Source organism: Palaemon carinicauda, chromosome 35, assembly GCF_036898095.1.
Source record: "Palaemon carinicauda isolate YSFRI2023 chromosome 35, ASM3689809v2, whole genome shotgun sequence".
In the NCBI taxonomy this organism is placed as follows: Eukaryota; Metazoa; Arthropoda; class Malacostraca; order Decapoda; family Palaemonidae; genus Palaemon; species Palaemon carinicauda.
The window spans coordinates 14526249-14550202 of NC_090759.1; the positions used below are offsets into that span (position 1 = coordinate 14526249).

Here is a 23954-nt window from a genome sequence, read left to right on the forward strand (position 1 = left end):
CTGTATGTACTTGATGCTATGTTTGTTCCTATGTTATATGCAAACCTTGAGACTCCTTCCCTATGTCTAGTATGACTCTTCCCTGCAGGGGGCAAGAAGCACTAACATGGTTTATGATTAGCAGTAATGACGTATAACGGTAACGTCTTAAGTCTCTATGGTCTGGATGACCAAGGAATAACTGTCCCGAGGTTAAGGCACTTTTGAAAATCCACAGATACAGTACCTTCTAAATAATTCTCTGGTAACCTTCCATTAGGACGACATGGCTTGAGCCCCAAAAATGGATTTTGAGCGAAGCGAAAAATCTATTTTTGGGTGAGATAGCCATGTCGTACTGATGGACCCTCCCTCCTTTTCTACAGAAAAGGCCTTGGCAGGATCTCTCCCGAAACTACTATAACTGTAGCACCATGCTCAACGCTATAAGGAATAGCGCGTGGGGTTGACGTACAGCGCCATCTAGATACTCGTAGTAGTAAGGGAGGAAGGGTAACCTTGATATCGGCTCCCCTTCTAATTTTGCCACTTTCCCCCTCGAAGCGAAAACGCTATTCGGGGTGAAGATTGCTGTGTCGTATCAAGATATACGTCCCCTGATTTATGCGATATCCTTAAAAGAAATTTTAAGGATATTCGCGCCAGGAGTTAGAATTCTGGAGACCTAAAGGTTAATTCTCTGGGAATATCACTGTAGTCAAATATCGCTTAGGAACCTACTTATAGGAACCTTCCATCAGGACGATATGGCTATCTCACCCAAAAATAGATTTTTTGCTTCGCTCAAAATCCATTCTTTAGGCAAAGCAGTCACTCTTTCATCATCTCTCTCCTTAACTAACTTCGCTGATATTGCTGATATCACCCACTTCTGAACTCATTAGATCAAATTTTCTTCTTCCTTATGTTAGCAAGATGTTGAAATTGTCTTTTCGTCTTTGGCATATCTTTAAAATTAAGGGAGAAGATAGAATTTGAAGTTCAATATGTATAGTTTTGAGGTACAGGCGTTCAAAAATTCTCTTTGTATTTTTAGAAAGACAATATTAATAAATCAGGATTATTATGTATTTTATGTTAATTTTTGGATATTAATAAACCAAAAAAATGTCATTTATCATAATTTAATCATAAAGGAAGATCCCTTTGCTCAATATCTTGCTTCTTTAGGCAAGACAGTCACTCCTTCAGCATCTCTCTCCTACACTAACTCAGCTAATATCGCAGATATTACCCACTTCTGAGCTCATTAGGTTGAAATTGTCTTTTCCTCTTTGGCATGATCAAATTCTTGCCGAAACCAAGAAAAACAATGTAAAAACAAGTGAATGTCAGATGTCAAACTCAAACATTTACTCTGTGAAGATTTTGCTAGCACTGAAGGCTGAAGGGTGTAATTACTATGTAATACTTTGTCTTGTGACTCATAGAATCTATACAGATGTCATTGCTCAAAATTTGTTTTATATCAAAATGTAATTATTATCAAAATTAAGAAGAAGAAATACTGCATTTTCTTGTAGGAATCAATGTTTTCGGTTTATTGATTTACAGTGGAACCTCTACACACGAACGTATCTACATCCGAATTTTCCAACAACCGAAGTAAAATTCGAGCAAATTTTTGACTCTACACTCGAATTTTATTTCGACACACGAAGTAAACATTACGCCATTGAGCGTCGAGTGCTCAGTTCTCTATTCTTGTGTGTATCGTGTGGTTTTCCTCTGTTTGGTCTCTTATTAACAGTGCTTATTTTCTTCCTTTTCTCACATTTCCTTTTTGATTTTACCTATAATCATGGTGCCTAAGAAGCTAAGTTCCAGTACAGGAAAAAGGCAATTCTTTCATTAGAATTGAAGCAAGAAATTATAGAAAAACATGAGAGCAGTGTGCATGTGAGTGATACTGTATGGCTAAACAATATGGCCGGAATAGGCCTATGATCTCGAGGATCATCAAGCTGAAGGCAGCCATTAAAGCAAATAACCATCGAAGGGGATCACTATTATTACAAGACATCTTAGCAATACCCTGGAAGAGATAGAACGCCTTTTGTTGATAGGGATAAAGGACAAAGAGATTGTTGGCAACGATCATTTGTGAGAAGGGCCAGCGTGATGAACAGAAAGAAAGAAAAAAGTGAAGCAAAGAAAACCATGATAGCATTATCAAGCTCTTTTAAATAAGACTTCTCTCTTTTTCTGTTTCTCTCTAAACATAGCATTAACATGTTCTCTCTCTCTCTCTCTCTCTCTCTCTCTCTCTCTCTCTCTCTCTCTCGTTCTTCTTCGCTGTTATAGTGTTAGATACGTCTATTATTCTTTTTCCGAGAGAGAGAGAGAGAGAGAGAGAGAGAGAGAGAGAGAGAGAGAGAGAGAGAGATTAAACAAAAATGTGTTTAGAGTACATATGATTATTAACAGCGTCAACGAGTTGAAAAACAATTAAATGTAACTAAGAGAGTAATAACAGCTAATCTGAATTCCTTTATTAACTAAAACAAATATTGATACAAACACACTCGTGTGCGTATGCAAAAACACACACAGGTGTAAAAATTGCTACGCAGTAAGAGAGACGGTCGGGGAGGAGGTAGAGATGGTGACTGCGATAACATACCGTAACTCGTCACTGAAAGTGATGAAAATAAAACATCAAAAGAAGAAAAATGTAAAAAATATGAAATATAAAAATAAAAAAAAAATAAATAAGCTAAGTTAGATTAAAATTTCCGTAGTGTAAGTTACGGTATGTTATCGCAGTCACCATCTCTACCTCCTCGCCGATCGTGTCTCCTCGTGCGTGTGTGTGTGTTTGCGCATACGCACACGAAAGTTTGTATCAATATTTGTTTTAGTTAATACAGTAAAGGAATTCAGATTCGCTGATATTGTTTTTTTAGTTACATTTAACTGTCTTTCAACTCGTTAACGCTGTTAAAAATCATATGTACACAACACATTTTTGTTTAATCTCTCATTTTTGTTTACAGTAATCTCTCATTTTTGTTTAATCTCTCTCTCTCTCTCTCTCTCTCTCTCTCTCTCTCAGAAAAAAATAATAGACGTCTCTAACACTAACAGTGAAGAAGAACAAGAGAGAGAGAGAGAGAGAGAGAGAGAGAGATTTAAGTAGCTTTCGCAATATAATACTAAAGAGTTTTCTGTCTCTCTCTCGCTTTCACAATATAATACTAAAGAGTTTTCTCTCTCTCTCTCTCTCTCTCTCTCTCTCTCTCTCTCTCTCTCTCTCTCTCTCTCTCTCTCTCTCTCTCTCTCTCTCTCTCGCAACATAAATATCTTGCAAGGGACAAAACTAAAGGAAGTCGAGCCATGCATAACAAATGAGGATTCCAAGAAACTTTCCAAAATACGAAGCCATCATTACGAAGCGACTTTTTCAAACGTGTGAAAGTGCGCAGCGGACTTCATGGCACACGACAGCGGTGAAAATAACACGGCCGCCGGGCCTGCCGCCGGACAGGAATCTAGAGAAAGGTAGTAGAGACTGCAACGGGAGAAGAAAGGGGAAGAGGAGTTGGCCTGTCTCTAAAGTAAAGTGGCAATAAAACACATTTTTTATTTATTATTTCTTTATAATTATCTTTTTTACATGCTTCTTTCATATTATGCAGTTATGTTATTGTTATGTGTAATTATGTGTAGCCATTTATCAAGAATTTATTATGGGTTTTTAGGCTGAGGAACGAATTAAATGAATTACCATGTATTCTTATGGGAAAATTCGTTTCTACATCCGATCATTTTCTACATCCGAAGTTGGTTGTGGAACGAATTAAATTCGTATGTAGAGGTACCACTGTACTTTTACTAATTACCCTGTAAATATGAAAGTAAGAGGAATTTTGACAAAATATTTCGTATACGCATTCTCCATTGCAATACGAAGCTCAGTGAATTTCTTCCAGATTTTGTGTTTTTCATCCTATACCCCCATATACAGTACTGTATTGCCATACCGGCCAGGCCCCTTAACACCAGACTATGACAGAGATGATTAAAAGAGAATAGAAAGTCAGTCTACTAAGTGTTCAGCAGTAATACCAAACAGGATGGGGAGGACAAAATAAAGACTTCAAACCCCACCACTAGTGGAAATGATAAATGCTCCAGACTGGAGCACCAATTTGACACTGAGAGGAGAGGTGCAGAGATTGTAGACCAGCATCCCATCTCCCCACAAGAGACTAGAGACAATCACCTCGAAACTGCGCCAGGCACCAATCAACAGGAAAGTGATCAGGGGTTCCCAAGAGGGGAGAGATCTACAAGTCTCCTGAGAAACGAAGTGCCAAGGCTGATGAAGGACCAACTGAAGAGACCTCATTCTGAGACGACCGACCCCAAGAATCAACTGGATCAAAGAAGCCTGGCTCCCCAGAAGAGACCTCCACAAGAAGGCATGAGGCCTCCCTGAGGATAAAATTTCTTCCAAAACTAATAAGTTTGTATATCTGATTCTTGGCTAGAGAAACCCTCAAAATCATAGTGTCCAGAAAGATCCCTAGGTAAGTGTTGCTCTGGGACAGAATCAAGGAAGATGTCAATGACCTTCAATCTCAGGATGCCAGAAAACTCCAAATCATTCAATCAATTACAAGGATAGCTAACTCCTAGCAAAAGTGAAGAAAAGGCCTGCTTTCCAGATGAATGGGAACTTTAAAGATAAGCATCCTCCAAGTCGATGGAACCCATCCAGTCCCCTTGTCTGATTGTCAGTAGGACCAACTGAACTCTCTCTAACCTCAAGGTGGACTTCACCACAAAACTGCTTGAAATCGAGAGGTCTATGATGGGGAGCCAAGCACCCGAGGACTTTAAAACCACAAATCTGTGCAAGTAGAAACCTGGATATGGGGGCGCTAGCTCTATGGCATCTTTCTCTACTATATTCCCTGATGGAACTGGGGGTATAACTGTCGAAGCCGAGTGGGCAAGTGGAAAGGGAAGTTTTGCAGGAAAAGGAATCTAATATCTGGCCCTCAAAACCTGCCCCTTCCACTCTCTCAACCCTGCTTGATGCCAAGCTGACCAATGGCAGGAGAGAGAGGCTCCGACAGAATTCTCCAGGCAAGGTAACGGCTCATATTTACGAAAAGCCTTACTTCCATGAGTGGAGGAGGACGAAACCCAACTAGTTTGTCTTTCCCTTTACCCCTGTCCTCAAGCTAAGAGACCCTATTTCATTTGCTGGAAAACCCACCACATAAGGAGGACAAGGTACCAGAGGATCAAGAAGAACCAGCCAAAGGAGAGATGACAGCAACAGGACTAGAATGTGAGGAAGAGGGTTGAAAACCTTTAGAACTAGACTTCTGTTTCCCTACCCACATGGGTGAAGGGAAGGAAACCCCAAGGAGAAGGCCCTGGACAAAAACCCTCGTAACTTCCAAAGTAAGATCTCCTTGATGTTCCACATACACTTCGGACAGGACACCTCCATCAAAGAAGAATTCCTCAAAAGGAGAAGAGGCAAAGAGATGAGACCTTTTGATATTCCAAAACTGAGGAAGAGAGAAGAACAACCAACCTCTGACACCCCAAAGAGACCAAGAAGGCCAACAAATTAGCATCAAATAGTTCTGACAAACCGAGGCCCCAGAAATAGAATATAATCTCTGAAAGGAGCATTGGGAGGAACAAACCCTCAGTCCTTAACATATCTCGGAATACCACCCAAAAGCCACATGTTAAAAATACTGGGCCTCTTGAAGAGAGCTGAGGAAATAGAAACTGAAGCCTTCTGAGAAGGCAGGCGACCATCTAAAAGGCACTCAAACTTTGAATTTGGCCTGGGAGGTTTAATAAAGGAAAAGTCAACTGAAACCTGATGGACCCCTCGACAAAACTAAAGGAGGGAAGAGAATCTTTTCTTCCCTTCAGCAATCACCTTGACTGAAATGTCAGCACTAATCTGAAATCTCTGGTCATAGGGAAAACACATCAGTTCACGTGACTGCGATAGACCTTCCAAGAAGCCCCCTTCAGTAATACAGCGAGAGGGAGGAGGGGGCAGAACTTTGGACTTGTCATGCAGGAGAAATACTATTATTATTATTATCATTATTATTTTTATTACTTGCTAAGCTACAACCCTAGTTGGAAAAGCAGGATGCTATAAGCCTAAGGGCTCCAACAGGGAAAATAGCCCAGTGAGGAAAGGAAAAAAGATAAATAAAATATTTTAAGAAGAGTAATAACAATAAAATAAATATCTATACAAACTATAAAAACTTTAACAAAACAAGAGGAAGATAAATAAGATAGAATAGTGTGCCTGAGTGTGTCCTCAAGCAAGAGAACTCTAACCCAAGAGAGTGGAAGACCATGGTACAGAGGCTATGGCACTACCCAAGACTAGAGAACAATGGTTTGATTTTGGAATGTCCTTCTCCTAGAAGAGCAGCTTACCATACATAGCTAAAGAGTCTCTTCTACTAACACCATATCAAAATTTTCATTAAGTGAATCCATGGGCTCCAAGCCCCTAGACCTAAACTCATCTTCCTGATCAGACCCATAAGAATGATCCTCCCTGGCACCCCTGTCTAAGCACTTATGACTGCATGCCTTAGGCCTAGAGTCTGCCCACAACCCCTCTACCCTCACCTTAGTGCTCTCAGGCACTGTTATGGGAACAAAAAGGGAAATTGTGCACCAATTGCTAGGCACCAACCCTGACCTCTTCCTCCCTAGGTCTGCGCCACATCAGGGGATCTGCCTTACCCTAACCCTGGGCACTGGCAATAGGCACCTGGTAAGGAGCTGAAAAGAAATCTTTAAGATTATTTGACATTTTATTAGAGGCAAATTCTAATTTGTCAACTTATAAATTTAATTGATATCTCTCTGTCCAAATATTGCTATAAAGACTCAAGTTTTTGTCCCCAACTGGCCTCTAATGAATTAACCCTTGACTCTAAAGGTGTAACCACCGATCACGTGGGATGAGGGGACTGTGTGAATCAGGATCGGAATCACTGGTACCACAGCCCAAAAGAACCAGCGCCCACAGTACACAAATCAAGGAACTCCTCACTAACCGAGGAGTTTTTCTTCTCTTTAAAAACCCTCTTTTGTTGTAGTCTTTTGATGATTAATGTAAGCTGCCATCTTACTCTCGTATCATGAACAACACAAGTTGCAATGAGAAGATAAATCACATACCTTACCTCTGCAATTAGAGCAATTATCATGTGGATCATAATCCCTACAGCTCATCCGTAAATCGCAAGAATGGCAGCTCCTGACAGGATTCAAAGAGGGAATTACCAAAGAATCTTGAGACTCCATCAATGAAGAAGAAAAGCCGCGTTGCACAAAAAAATTATCAGATCAATGACAATTCAAACACGGGAGCCACATAATGTTACTAACACAGGTAAATGGTTATAAGAATCAACAAACACACAAACTAAAGAAGACCTAATGAGCAAAAAGGGGGAAATGAAAATTCAAGAAAGTGGTCGACTATTTAGCCTGACCGTTTGCTAACAACTGACTATAAAATTGAGCGAACTCTCAGTTCAGCCAACAGTGTTGCCAATGGATGGACAGAATGGGAGGTAACAGGGTTGCCAATGGATGGACAGAATGGGAGGTAACAGGGTTGCCAATGTGGTTAAAATTTAGGTGAATTTTTTGGATTAAGGGCTAGATAAATTATCCTAAGGTAATCTTTATTATTATATAAGAACACAATTGACAGGTTACTGTAGTTAATTTCACATTAAACCCCACTCACCAGTAAGAGAATGTAACATTATACCATAAATACGGAGACACAGGGACTTCCCCTTAAGGACACAATCAACAGTACTGGGAGAAAAAACACTTCTTTCCCTTATGCTAGTCAGACTGTGATACAGTAATCAGAACATCTACAAAATCTTTGTACTTGCAGTTACAGCTAGACAAAATTCTGTGATCCAATTACCGAACAAGAAAAAGCATAACTCCAAAATTACAGTTGATTGTTTATATTCTAGGTAGTCATAGAAGCTATGCAGTGGAGAGGCAATCATAGGTAAAAAACTATGATACTTGAAACATTACGAATAATATCTGGTAAGCGCACAAAATATACCTGAATAATCTCATCACGAAAGTGATTAAAATAACTAACAATACAGTATACCCTATGATAATCATTAACAATCATTATAAAGAAAAATCACTAGAGCATTGCAAAAACAGTAATGCTGCTCTGGCAACGTAAATTTTGTGAGGGCCAAGTAGGGGGAATGCCAACTGTTCAACCATTCAAAACTATTCCTTTAAAGGGATGGGGATCCATGCTGCAGAAATTATGGAATGATTTTTATCATTTGTTATAAGTCAAAAGTTTGCACTTCATAGATATAAACAATGTGAACAAGAGGTAAGATTCATCAAAATGATTTGAAACACCTTTCTGCCTAGTTCACATATAGCAAAAGCAAATTTTTTTCTATGAAAGAAAAAACAGTTAAAACAAATTTGTCTTTAACTGTGTTCATATTTTTAAGGAGGGCAGGTTTCCATGCTACAAATGAGGTCTGCTCTCAAGCTTGACTTTATTGAATTTGAATGCCACTCAAATCGTTATGCGCATATGATTCAAAAATAGCAGTAGTCATAGTAATTTCCGAGTACATATTTCACCTTTCTATACAAATATAAATATATAAAAGCATAAAAAAATACTAAAAGCAACCATAGGTATACAGAAAATTATCTCCTTAAGTGCATACTGTAAACTCAGTTGGATATGCAAAAAACAGTCACAATACTTACCCATTTGCAGTTGAATGTACATGGCCAGCATGATAACCTGCGGAGGTATATTTCCATTCCTCTCAGTCCAAACCTAAAAAATAAGAAATTCAATTTAATTCAGATGGAACATCTCCCTCTTGTCAAGTCTACATCCTCCAATTCACATTCATATTCTGAATTTGAAATATTTTTCTAATTACTCTCTCAATGGCTTTCTTATAAAGAGTAGTTTATCCCATTTCATTCTACATTGCATAATTACACTGTATTTTTTCTTTGAGTGAAAATGTCATCAAAATTTTCCTAGCAAAAATTATCCAGCTTCTGTATTTATGCTTAGAAAGCTTTAATAATAACAACAATTATCTTCTTAGGAAAAGAAATAATAAGAATTGTTTTGGAATAGCTATACAGGTACTCTGCTAAGAGCTGTTGCTCAGATTGCTTATGCTTCAACCAAAATTAAATACCAAATGTCCATAAAAGAAACCCTTCATGGTACAGCTCAGAAACACACATAATTGCACGTGCTTAAGTCATACACTTTTAGCTTAAACCAAATGGCTCAGTTTTGATGATGTTTTTTTAACAGTAAGCAGAGCAATAAGAAACATAATCCACTGTCTTCCTGTTTTTCTGGAACTAATTTGGCTAGTTTAGCTATTCAACCCCAAGAAAAATGAGACTCTAACTTGGCCATGATACTTGTGGATGTGTAGACCCAAATAGCATTGTTCCCTCCATTTTTATGTGAACAAAATTTTTGGGCTCAAGCCATGTCGTCCTGATGGAAGGTTCCTATAGGTAGCTTTCTAAGGAATATTTGACTACAGTGATATTCCCAGAGAATTAACCTTTAGGGTCTCCAGAATTCTAACTCCTGGCACGAATATCCTTAAAATTTTTCTTAGGGATATCGCATAAATCAGGGGACATATATCTTGATACGACACATAGCAATCTTCACCCCGAAGTGTTTTCGTTTCGAGGGGGAGGAGTGGCAAAAATAGAAGGGGAGCCGTTATCAAGGTTACCCTTCTTCCCGTACTACTATTGAGTATCTAGATGGCGCTGTATCCAAGATGGCGCTCATTCCTATTTTGGTAGCGATTTTGCACGGTGGTGTTCCCTGTTGATCTAACATTTTGATCCCTTTTGTGAGGATTTATTATGCATTCTCCAGCTTCTTTTTCCTCTGGAAAGTTGAGTATTTATTCTTTACAGTGTATAAATTTTAGCTCCTGCCTCACAGTGAAATTAGAGTAAATTTTCGTGTTAAGGAGCTAGGCCTGTTACCGGAGGCGCCATGGGCGCTGTCGTTTGTTTTGCATGTGTTATTTAGTTAGCAGAACGACTTTTCCGGTTGTGATAGCATTAATAAATTATGAAAGCTATTTAGGTACAATTATACTAGTAAAGATATATATTTTATGCATAATTTCCTCTTCCTATTGTCGATCGTATACGTTAGAGTTTCGGTGATTTAGGTAACCGAGTATCGTCTCGCGCTAGGCTACCTAGCCTAGGCACTGTGGTATGCTTTCAGACATTATCCCCGTTTACCCTTGGTTATCGTTTTATTGATTCAACGGGAGATAGTACATCTCCTAGAATTATATACTGTAACTCGATACTTGTCTCCTGCGGAGATTTAAGGGTAATCCCTTCTTACCTCTGAGTGCCGCGGCAACCCTATCTGGTCTTGCCATAGAGTAGCCCACTCTGGCTTGACTAGGCTAGATTTTTCTGTCTCCCACCTTTGCTGGCGAGATCCCGGCTTTGGTTTTCGACAGAACCTCAGAGTATTCAGTCTTTCTGCCGGCGGAAGAGAAGCAGGGTGAGTAGTCACTCCCCTGCCGGCTTACAGCTGCTGGCATAGGAGGCTAAGCCTTCCTAGGCCGCACATGAAGTGGTAGTATGTTGCCGCCACCTTCTCCCCTGCGGTCTAGAAGACTAGTCCTGTGTCGGCAGACCCTAGGCTGAAGAATAGTATTCTTCTGCCGCTTAGGATGTCACCAATACTGAAACATTGTTTCTCTCTTCTGTGGAGGCGGCGGCAGTCCTGCCGCCTTCTTCGACACTCGATAAATTCGGCAGACCCTAGGCTGAAGAATAGATATTCTTCTGCCGCCTAGGATGGCGCCGATACTGAAACATTGTTTCACTCTTGTGTGGAAGTGGCGGCAATCCTGCCGCCTTCTTCTACACTTGTTACAGAACCCTTTTCCCTTCCCCTCTCTGTCCTTTAGCGATGACTTAGCCATCGCAATCTGTGGCCGTCGTCCTGCAATCTCACCGCTTGCCGGGTGGGTTGCGGTGGCGGCTGTGATGGCTGCCGGTGGGAGACCCTCCTGCTGCTGAAGGTTCTTCAATCCTCCCTTGGACTGCCATCCACATTCCTGAACTGGCAATGCCGGCAACGAATCTTGTGGCTGGATGGAAGCCTGAATGATGCATTCTTCCCTTCCATTTGAACCCTCATTTCTGGAGGAAGGCAGTAAGGTTATATACTTACACCCTTATTTATTGTAAACATACTTTTTAATAAGGCAGCCCTTCACTCCATGCTTTTTCTCTTTCTATCAGCTAGCGCCGCCAGGTACTAACCCAGCCGGCAGCATGTCGGCTGGGCCAATGCCGTCAGGTACTTACTCGGTGGGCGGCATGCCGACTGGACCAGTACCACCAGGTACTACCCAGCCGGCGACATGCCGGCCAGACTGTACCGCCAGGTGCTAGCCCTGCTGGCAACATGCCGGCTAAACTACAGTATATGATTATACAGTAGCCAGTATATTTGCAGTATAGCATATACTGCAGATAGAAAACTATTGTATACATCATACAGTAGTTATTTTCTAACATATTTTGTGTATCCTTGGACAGTCTTTTGCTGAGACCAGTCCTATATTGAAAGAATAGAATTCCTTCAATACTCTGATTAGAAATCAGTTAATAACTTACCCTACAATATTAAATAGTTAGAGGGGTCAGTGGTAGTACACTTTTCTATCCCTAGAGGTTACAACCCTTCTCTTTTGAGTTTTTCCTGATCAGGAAACTCTCTAATTTTAATATTGGAAGGGAAGGTCACAACAATTGACTGGGAGGGATACACAAGTATGTGTCTTTCTGAACTACAGTATATGGTTATACAGTAGCCAGTATATTTGCAGTATAGTATATACTGCAAACAGAAAACTATAGTATTTATTATACAGTAGTTATTTCCAACATACCTTGTATATCCTTGTACAGTCTTTTGCTGAGCCTGATCCTATATTGAAAGAAAAGAATTCCTTCAATATTCTGATTGGTAATCAGTTAATACTTACCCCACAATATTAAATATTAAGAAGGGTCAGTGGCAGTATGCTAACGACAGAGGCCTGCACTCCTCTAGTGCAGGGCATGGTTTGCCTGCCTCCACTGCCTTGGCAACAGTTTTAAATGCCTTCGACCTAAAGAGGAAGGCTATTGAAGCAGGAGCAAGAAAGGTAGGGTGTTTCTTGTTCAAGGCGGACACTTTCGAATTTGAATAGCTCCCCTTTTTCAGGCTACTCGACAAGAGAGCCTGTGCCTTATCGTGGTCGAAAACCATGACCTCCTTCGGTTCTGTCTCCTCTTTTGGCGTTGGTTCATGCTTCAGTCGAATGAAGCAATCACGATAAGCATTAAAGCTTGGCCAAACTGGATGTCGTCTAAGGGGACAGCTCCCATCTTCTCTGAGATGTAGAGTTTGCCGTTAGTAATCGGCATAAACTCCGCATACCTCCAGGGATTGGTTTTGGAGCAGGTTGAGAGGTCTTGGACTCTGGGTCACTTGTATGACCCTTAGGAGGCGGTAAGTGGAGCTTCACGGAGCTCTCTCTCGAGTCTCGCTTCCCTTGCTTCACCTTGCTTGCGAATGTTCTCCATTAAGGCCGTAAGATGGGCCAGTGTCTGGCTCATGTTGTCCAATGGAAGGGTAGAAGCTGAAGATGTCGAGGGTAACGGCTCCGGTGCCGGCACAGACGTAAGAAACTCTGACTCGACATCATCATCTTCTTCCAGAGGTAGAGTAGCCTCCTCTACGGGATCATCCTTTAGTAGATCATTTTCATTGTCCGTAGACACTTCCAACATCCTTTCCTCCTGGTGGACGTCCATGCTTTGCAACGCCTCACTGACATCCGTCTCAATGGCAATCTGGACGCAGGGAGGTCCGGGTCGTGCTTGGGGCACGACAATTTCACTACCGGCTTTTGGGAACAGCAAGCTACGCATCCTATCATTAGGTAGGTATGGTCCCGGAGAGTTCTTCTCGAACCCTCGTACCCACTTGCGCAGCTTTTCTCATGCCGCATCCCTCGACTCCGTTGACTTGGGGTCGTCGAAACCTTCGGTCACCAAGGTCCGATAGATATTGCAGACTTGGGGGTCCCAGTACTGCAGGGTTTCAGTAATGATGGTGCAGGGGGCATGAGACCTGCACGCTTTGTGACCGTAGAAGTTCCTAATCTTATGGTTGCAGAAGATCACATCACATTTCATCTGGGGTTCCTCCTGTAAAGAAAGGAAAATTAAATGAGTATGCGGTTGTTTATCACACATGATAAACAGATTATGCAAAATATTAATATTAATATTTTAACCATCAGAGCTTAGGATAGTATGCTAGAAAGAAATTAGGAAAGACACATACTTGTGTATCCTTTCCAGCCAATTGCTATGACCTCCCCTCAATATTAAGGTTATAGAGTTTCCTTGATCAGAGCAAACTCAAAAGGGAGAGTTCTAACCTCTAGGGATAGAAAAGTGTTACTGATCCTTCTTAAATTATTTAATATTGTGGGGTAAGTTATTAACTGATTTCTAATCAGAGTATTGAGGGAATTCTATTCTTTCAATATAGGATTGGTCTAAGCAATAGATTGTGCAAAGATACACAAGGTATGTTGGAAAATAACGGAAAATAACTACTGTATAATATATACTATAGTTTTCTGTCTGCAGTACATACTATACTGCAAATATACTGGCTACTGTATAATCATATACTGTAATTCAGCCGACATATTGCCGGCAGGGCTAGCACCTGGCGGCACAGTCCGGCCGGCATGTCGCCGGCTGGGTAGTACCTGACGGTATTGGTCCAGCCGACATGCTGCCGGCTGGGTTAGTGCCTGGCAGCACTATCTGACAGAGAGAGAGAAAGCATGGAGTGAAGGGCTGCCTTATTAGAATGAGGGTTCAAATGGAAGGGGAGAATGCATCATTCAAGCTTCCATCCAGCCACAAGATCCGTTGCCGGCAGTGCCGGTTTTAGGAATGTGGATGGCAGTCCAAGAGAGGAATCAAGAACACTCAGCAGCAGAGGGGTCTCCCACCGGCAGCCGTCACAACCTTTCCCGGAGCCTTGTGTCCATAAGGGAAAGACTGAGTGACTATACAGCTGCCTATGTAGGAGCCCGGCCGGCACCACAATCTACCCGGCAAGCGGTGAGATTGCAGGACGACGGCCACAGGATTGCGATAGCTAAGCCATCGCTAAAGGACAGAGAGGGGAAGGGAAAAGGGTCCTGTATCAAGTGTAGAAGAAGGCGGCAGGATTGCCACCACTTCCACACGAGTGAAACATTGTTTCAGTATCGGCGCCATCCTAGGCAGCAGAAGAATATCTATTCTTCAGCCTAGGGTCTGCTGAAACAGGACTAGTCTTCTAGACTGTAGGGGAGAAGGTGGCGGCATCACACTACCAATTAGAGTGCGGCCTAGGGAGGCTTAGCCTCCTGTGTTGGCAGCACTAAGCCGGCAGGGGAGTGACTACTCACCCTGCCGCTCGGCTGCCGGAGAAAGACTGAATACTCTGAGGTTCTGTCGAAAACCCAAGCCGGTATACTCGCCGGCAAGGGTGGGAGACAGAAAACACTAGCCTAGTCAAGCCTGAGTGAACTACTCTATGGCAAGACTAAGATAGGGTTGTCGCCTATGGCGGCACTCAGAGGGAAGAAGGCATTACCCTTAAATCTCCACAGGAGACGAGTATCGAGTTATATAATTAATTCTAAGAGATATACTATCTCCTGTTGAATTGATAAAACAATACACGAGGATAACCGCGGATAATGAAAGTATACTAAAGCGCATAGGCTATGTAGCCTAGTGCAGGGCGAGATCTCGGTTACCTAAATCACCGAAACTCTAATGTATACGATCAACATAAGGAAGAGGAAATTTCTATGCATAATATATCTTTACTAGTATAATTGTGCCTAAATAGCTTTCATAATTTATTAATGCTATTACCACTGTGAATGTCGTTCTGCTAACTAAATAACACATGCATAACGAACGGCAGCGCCCATAGCACCTCCAGTGACTGGCAAAGCTCCAAAACACATTAAATTAAGCTATTTTCATTGTGAAGCAGGAGCTAAAAATTATACACTGTAAAGAATAAATATTCAACTTTCCAGAGGGAGAAGCAGCTGGAGATTGCAGATTAAATCCTCTCAATAACGATATAAAACGTTAGATAACAGGGAACACCACCGTGCGCAATCGCTACTAAAATAGGAATGAGCGCCATCTTGGATACTCGTAATAGTACAGGAGGAAGGGTAACCTTGATAACGGCTCCCCTTCTATTTTCGCCACTCTTCCCCCTCGAAACGAAAACGCTTTTCGGGGTGAAGATTGCTATGTGTCGTATCAAGATATATGTCCCCTGATATTATGCGATATCCTTAAGCGAAATTTTAAGGATATTTGTGCCAGGAGTTAGAATTCTGGAGACCTAAAGGTCAATTCTCTGGGAATATCACTATAGCCAAATATACCTTAGAAAGCTACCTATAGGAACCTTCCATCAGGACGACATGGCTTGAGCCCAAAAAATGAATTAACATATTTTGCAAGTCATCCTTCGTAGAGTTTACGTCATGTGTTTTGTAGCATCATGTATCTGGTGGAAGCGCGCTGACAAACCGAATGCTTTCCTTTCATTGTGTTACCAGGTAATTTTATATACAGCATTCCCATCATCAAAACACCAAGTAACGATAGAAAGTGTTTTAGTGGTCTGTATCATTAGTTATGAGACTAGTACAGCTTACCATAAATTTAAGATAAAAAGTCTGATGACGTCATATTTCTGGCGATAGGCGAGAGGCAAATCATGTGATTTCCTTCTGATGCGTTACTATTCCCATAATCGAAACATCGAATAAGGATATTAAGAATTTTTTAAATAATTTTCATATGAAGATTTAACTAAATTAAAAATCAAAATATGGAGAGAGAGAGAGAGAGAGAGAGAGAGAGAGAGAGAGAGAGAGAGAGAGAGAGAGAGAGAGAGAGAGAGAGATAGATGCGTATTCCTTTTATAACTAATAATAAGGACTATAAACAAACTGTATGGAAAATGTGATACCCTATAACATATTGGCCCTGATATAATATTCATTATGAAGAGATTTAGAATGTCAAGAAAATTACATAAATCACTGCTATTCATACTATATGTGCGCATAATCGTAATACGGCAGCGTGACCTTGAGATCAGCTGATGCCAACCAAAAGTAAATCAAGAGTATATGTTGATTATGGATATGATCAAGAAGTTGAAAAGTAAAATATAATGTCTAATGAAATATGAAGGCTTAATATTGAAATAAAAATTGAATACGTATGAAGCTTTAAAAAGGAACTACCCGTATGCAATTGCGTGATCAAGCACACAGACACACGCACAGAGAAAGAGCTACAACGATTTTACATTATACCTAATGATAAGGCAAACTGTATGGAAACTGATTTCCTGTAACATATTGGCACTGATGTAATATTCATCATGAAGATATTTCTAATAAGTTAAGAAATTATGAAAGAAAAAAAAATATGCCATTCGTATGTATGCCATATTTTGATACGGTAGGTAGTGGCACTTTCAGATCAGCTGATCATAACCAAAGGTAAACAAAATTTTAAGCACTTCTCGATTGGTAAAATGCTTAAATTGAAAAATAGAATACAAAAATGCATCAATAGAGCATATGATATCATAGGAATAATGATAGACAGTAAGAAAATATTGATAAAATATGATTGAGATGATTGCCGAATCATAACGCATCATGATAAATCTACGGAAACTTCACTTTTTTAATTTGACATATGAAGAAATCGACTTACGATGCATCTCTCGGTCCCTATCTCTGTCGTAAGTCGGCGACTACCTGTATTATAGTTACCCTTACCTTAGAGAGATACATTTTCTATTGTGTGAATAACCCGTTTTCTTCAAATTTTTATTCTCGGCCTGTCTGGCAAATCTCTTTTCTTATTATGAAACATTTTTGGCAATGTGAGTTATAAATATCTTCGCATCTCTTTTCGCAGCGTGAAAATTTTGTAAGCAGATTCTTTCATGAAGAGAGGTATGACTGTAATAAGATATAACTAACGTAATCTGTTTATACTGTATTTTTAACAGGCTGAATAAATCTCTTTGCTAGTGACATGGATCTTTTCTTTTTCACATTTCAAGTAAATCTAATGTATGGTAAAAGTACATTAAAAAGAAAAAAAAAAAAAAAAAAAAAAAAAAAAAAAAAAAACAGCTTTCATGATGATCAATACATGCTTTAGACACACTAGGTGACAGCCTTGTTTAAAGAAAACTGTACTAAATTAAGAAGATTCTTTTTGAAAATATTTAGACCATTTAGGTTTCATTTTATATATAATTAACTACAGTATGCATGAGTGTAGTATACTACAGAAGTTTTACAGATAAAAAAAAAAGGTTTGAAAGGTTAATCAACGTAATACTTGCAATAGATTTTAAAATTCTATAAAAATTGGAATGTGTGCAATACAGTACAGGTACAGCTGTTAGATTAAATTAAAAGATTAAAACCTAATACGCTAATTAAATATATTTCCACAGCAAGTCCTCTGGTTGCAATGGTTTATCCTACAAAGTTTTGTAGATACAATGCAGCCCCCCTAAAAGAATTCTTTCGTACTTTTTATTACAGTTTCATGTTATCATTATATATTTATGTCCTCCATGTGTTCATAGAAATAGATCTCTGTTGTACCCCCTAGGATATAATGTACTGAGTCAATTAAATAGAGATGGCACATTATGTCCTTACAGTACATACAATACAAGAGATTAACTGACAAATGCACTTAGCAATACTTTTAATTTTTCATTGTGAAAGTATTTATTCATTCATTCTACCATAAATATTGTTCAAGTGACAGAATGTGCATAATTAGCAAATCAAGAGGTATAATGAGGCGTATAATCAGCTAGTACAAGGTAACCTCTCATGGTCCAGTGTATAATTAACTAATACAAGGTAACCTCTCATGGTCTAGTAAAATTCTATATCCAAAAGGAACCTCTTACTTTATTTTTGACTCCTTATACTGGCCAGAGTCTTGTGTTCCTTACTAGTGCATGTCCCCATGAGCTCTTTTTGGATCCTGCCTATCAAAATGCACATCATAGAACTTTTAACCATTTATATCTAATGCTTAAATTGCAATATGAGATGAATATGGGTGATGAGATTGAGGAAAACAAATCATCTACCAGTCTCTTGCAGCTCACATTTCAACAATCATTTTCCTTCTGTACTATACATAATAGAAAAAAAAAAGATAGCAGTATGCTAAACTTTCAAAGTACCATGAATGCAGGCTGTATATGAGCACAGTAATTGGTTATACAATAAATCACTTTTGTGTAATAAAAGCTTTAAAAATGTAAATGCCTTTTTTGGCAACTTACTCTACAGTAGTGTACTACAAAGAAAGTAAAGAACAATAAATATAAATTTTGAAAACTTTTAAGGAAAAATTCAATTTAACCCTCCAAGGATCTTACCTCTTTTAATATATTGTTGGCTTTATCAAGTTCTCCCCGTAAAGCGTATGCAACACTTAGGTTGTACCGCATTACTTGCATGGCAGTGGATAGGTTTCCCGAATACCAGCCTAGAAAGAAATTTGTTGATAACATATTTGTTGACTGACAATATACATATACAGTATCAGGCACTAAAAATTATAGAAATAATTACGTTTCTTTGAGGGATATAAAGTCTTACATGGTTAAGAAAAATTCAAACTAAATCAATCAAAATTAATGAAACAATTACAAGACAGCAACCAAACTGTGATTGATGCGAGCTTTGCAGCTACAGTAATACTGTAATAACTTTCAAGTTTTCTACCTCATTGTTTATTACACAATCATCTACATGAAAACAACAATTTCCTTGAAAGGCAATCCATTTCCCTTGCATACTACAAAAATGATAAATATGGGAGTAATTTGTACTTTTCCTAACATAAAATCGTGGAACTATTTATAAGGGTATTACTTTCGGCGAAACAAAGACGAGCCATGATAATTTTAGCGAGGGATAACAACCCCAACCGCTAGTTAGCAGGTGAGGGTGGGGTAGTCAACTATCCCGCTTACTCACACACCTGGGATGAGCACCCGCTTTGCTTTCTGGGAGACAGGGATGGTGAGCCAATTTGTATAAATAGTTCCAGGTTTGTATGTAAGGAAAAATACAAATTACTTACAAATTTGTCATTTTTTCCTGCACAAATACAAACCTTCCGTTATTTACAGGGGTGACTCACTCTTAGAAGGGAGGAAGTCCTCAACAACTGCCCTCAGTATTGGAGTTGGGGTTCTCTCGAATTTCATATGTGATCAAAGTAGTATGAACCCTAACCTCCTTAAAATCTTGTGCTATGCACTATTAGCAGTCTGCAGAAGCTGTGTGTTTGTGATACTAGTAATACGGTTGGTCTTTAACATACAAACTTGAGTCATAAACATATGACAGTCCTCAGACTTTACTCAATATCCTCCCTCGCAGGGGTATTGGCGACGCAACAAGTATTAATTCTATAACTAGGTTACACAAGGGAAGTGGATCTTACCTGCAGAGAGGTGAGGTCACCTGTGCCCAGTACCACAGAGCTGATTCCCCAAATGGGTAGAAAGGGAAAGGAAGACAGGAGCCAGTCATTCTTACTCATTCACCCCAGACTAACCTGGGTAACCTCAGCCTTCAACCCTTTGCTACTTGTCCATCAAGGAGTTTGAAGTGTTTAGATCACTTGTTGTGCAGCCACCATAGGACCAATGGAAAATGTCTCCATGTTCCTGTGGGTTACGTTTGCAGGTAGCAGGCAGTGAAGGTCATCTGATGTTTCCACCCGTCTGCTTGCAGTACCTTCGCCAGAGAGTAGTTTTTCTTGAAAGCCAGAAATGTTGCAATGCCCCTGACATCATGAGCTCTGGGTCGTTTGGATGGAGGAGGGTCTGGATTGAGAGTGAATTCAATTACCTTCCGAATCCAGGAGGAAATGGCACTCCTTGTGACCCTCCTCTTGACCTTCCCCGTGCTGGCAAATAGTGCTGACACAAAGGAAATGAGCTGCTGCCGTTCTTTTAAGGTAACACCTCAGACTCCTGACTGGGCAAAGTACCAGTTGGTCTAGACCTTTGGTTATAGAACTAAGATTCTCGATATGAAATGGGTCGAACCTAGGGTCCAGCACACCCGGGTTTTGAGTATTAGCAATGAACTCAGGGACGAAGCTGAGTACTACTTCTCCCCATCTCCTTGAGTAGGAGACGTCAGAAGATAGACCATGCAGCTCACTAACTCTTTTGGCCGTCGCCAAAGCAAGTAGGAACACCATCTTCCATATAAAACGGTAATCTGGTGCCTGGCGTTAACGGTTCGTAAGGAGGACCCTTCGGAGACTGAAGGACACGAACCACATTCCAAAGAGGATGTTTAAGTTCAGACTGAGGACAAGTCATGTCATAACTTTGTATGAGTAGAAAAAGTTTCAACGATGAAGAAAATTCTATTCCTTTCAGTTTAAAGGCGAGATCTAAGACTAAGAGGTAGCCTTTGACTGCCAAAACCCAAAGAAGCATTTCTTCCCAAAGGTATGCCATGAACTCTGCTATTGTTAGAATAGAGGCATCAAGGGGAGGGATATCCCTTCCACGACACCAATCACAAAAACTGACCACTGAACACTGTTGGCAGGTGCGCGGAAAATCATCGTGGCACATTCGGAAGACCAGCGCCGCCCACGCGCGGTAGATCGTCGGTGCGCACGCGCGTGCAAGACTGTTGGCGCGCGCGCGGGAGACCATCGGCGTCCGCGCGCGGAAGATCGTCGGCACAGGCGCGCTCAAGACTGTAGGTTGGCAGGACAGCTGGTAGGATGACCAGTGGCAGGACAATCAGGAACTGGGATGTGCCCTTTAAAAAGGGCGAGCATCCACCGATGGGGACCTTAAATAGGTCTGCGTTAGAGTCCAGGACCGAAGTCCAAAGGACTATGTTGCAGCGCAGGGTTGCGCTGGTAGATCGGTAGGTCAGCTGGCAGGAAGATCAGGAACTGGGATGTGCCCTTTGGAAGGGCGAGCATCCACCGATGGGGACCGTAAAAAAGGTCCGTGTCAGAGTTCAGGACCGAAGTCCAAAGGACTACGTTGCAGCACAAGGTTGAGCTGGTAGATCGGTAGGTCAACTGGCAGGACGATCAGGAACTGGGATGTGCCCTTTGGAAGGGCGCTGCGCTGATAGGTCTGCTTGATCCTCCGAAGAGGTATCTCTATGAGTAGCCTCTCTCGCGAACGAGAGAGGTGGATACTTCATAGAAGAGAATTGAAGACACCCATGAGGGCCGATGGATCAGCAAGCTGACCTTTAACAGTAGCGACCCTCCGAAGAGGAGTCTCTATGAGTGGCTTCTCTCGTGAACAAGAGAGGTGAACACTTCGTAGAAGAGACTAGAAGAACGCCCATTGAGGGCCGGTGGATCAGCAAGCTGACCTTTAACAGTAGCGATCCTCCGAAAAGGAGTCTCTATGAGTGGCCTCTCTCCCGAACGAGGGAGGTGAACACTTCGTTGAAGAGACTTGCCAAGACTGTGCTCCGCCCCTGAAGGAAGAGAAACTCAGCAAGGGGGGAGAGAAGTCTGGGCGAAGGCAGCAACAGCAGTCGGAGACGATGAATTAATTAAGATGTGGGAAGTTCTCCCTCTGAAGGGAGAAACAACCTCACACCTGAGGAGGAAACTTCCCTTGGAAGGGAAGTTGTCCAACCCCTGGAGGTGAACCTCTTTTATTGTTCTAGGATGATCTGAAGTGCTGGTCATGTTGTCACGGGAGTACTTCTAAGAGAAGTGATGACGCCCATGACGACGTCCTCTGAGGGACGGCAGTGACAGCAGATTCCCCAGGCATGAACAGAACAATGCTTCATTAGCACTCCTAGTTGAACGAAGAGAAACTGCATAGTTAACAGGGAAAAAATAAAATAAATTATTAAACAGAAATTCCCGAGGGAGGAACCCCGAGGGAACAACATAAAATAAGTATTGCGCCGACAATAAAATTAATTATTTAACAAAATCCCCAGGGAGGAACTCCGAAGAGGAACCCCGAGGGAACAACATAAAAATTGAATATTGCGCCCTTCCTTCCCCAATCTACATCCAACGGGAGAAGGGGGGAGCGGAGAAACTGTAATAAAACAGAATTACAATTATTTAATTCAGCTAGGAATATTCACTAATAGTGAGAACTACTGATCCTCTGAAGGGAAGTGTTCCCCACGGAGAAAAGCTGAAAAGTTAAAATACAATATTAATTTCACTAAAAATTATTGAGACAAACAATCGGAAGAGCAACCTAACCCGCGCACGGGAAAGGAGCTTCCCCAATAGTACGCTGTTGTTGTAAAGTTGAACGAACTCGAGAAGAGAAAGGCCGTAGTCAAACTTTGAGAGGACACATTCCCTTCGCTCAAAAATCCATGTTTTCCGTAGGAAAAAAGGAAAAGGAAAAGACACAGCTGAATGAAGAGAGTCCAGGCGATGACAATTCCCCTGTGGCGGCCGAATTAATGGATATATGCCGAAGGGAAGACCGATGGACTAGAGAGGGAGAGGTCATTCCCCACGAAGTGTAACTGTGCTAGCCTTGCTAATCTACGCAAGCGTCGTGGTCGTATATGTATCCCACACGCAGCACAAACACTGAAAGGGAAACTAATCATATTTTTATACACATATATACGGTATACATAAACATAAAGAATATTTTCATATATATACAAGTATAAGAAAAAGTAAGTTAAAAGACAAAAATTAATGGCAGTCCAGAATAGGTGAGGAGGGAGAGAGGAAACAACTGCTCTCGATCCGAGCCAAAAGTAAAGTGACTAAATCACAGGTGTGTGAATGGGAGTGGTAGCAAGCTACCCCTCCCCCCCCTACTAACTAGCGGTGTGGGTAGTTAATCCTCGCTAAATTTTAATGGCTCGTCATTTCAGCTCTGCCGAAAGTATAACCTCTAATAAATAGCATGGTTTGTATTCCAGTTACGGAACAAATAGATACTTTTTGAAAACTGAAAAAAAAATTTAAAAATCTACATTTACAAATATTTCAAACTTAGTATTCAAAATGAAATCTCATCAAGTAATGAATGCCTTGAATATAAAAATACTAAATTTCTAGGATAAAAAGCAGTACTTACTGTCATTTGGCAAGAGAAGTGGGGGGCTTTGATTTGCATCTTGCGATGATGAAGAGAGGGAAATATCCCCAACTTGCCTAGGATCAAAGTGTGCAACTGCTTCTGACACCCTTCCTAAACAAATCAAGGCCTCACCCGCATACAAATGCCCCAAAAGCCTAAAAACATAAACAGTGTTAATAGTTATAGTTAGATAGTGGACTCATATCTAATCTCAAACAATAAAATTAAAATCACCTCTCTTTTTTATAAAGAATAAAACATTCAGTACAGCTGTAAGAGTTTTAAAATATAAGATATCCATGTTTGGTAACTTGATTAAAAATATTATTCCAAAACACCATTGAGCTTCAAATCTTAATGCTCATACAGTAACACAAAAGATTTTCTCATTTGGATTTATTCATATAAAACAATCAAAACTAGAGGGGCACTCAGTAGAGCGCAGACCTCTGCCGGAGCAGCTTATTTCTCGACCTTGACCTTTGATCTTAACATGTATTAATTGGTGTGTATTTTTATACACTCAAATTCCCAAGTTTGAAATCTCTGTGGCAAGGATGTCCAAATTCATGGTTGATTA

The 23954-nt window shown here is 40.6% G+C and overlaps 1 protein-coding gene across 1 annotated transcript in view; it reads right to left on the bottom strand.

Moving 5' to 3' along the window:
• Positions 1-23954, bottom strand: part of Not10 (CCR4-NOT transcription complex subunit 10) — a 176227-nt gene that overhangs the window by 19465 nt on the left and 132808 nt on the right. Inside the window, exons 13-15 of the mRNA XM_068358766.1 lie at positions 23372-23529; positions 18665-18774; positions 8800-8872 (exon numbers count right to left, since the gene is read on the bottom strand). Of these exons, the coding sequence (XP_068214867.1) occupies positions 8800-8872; positions 18665-18774; positions 23372-23529 (341 nt within the window). The remainder of the gene's footprint in view (positions 1-8799; positions 8873-18664; positions 18775-23371; positions 23530-23954) is intronic.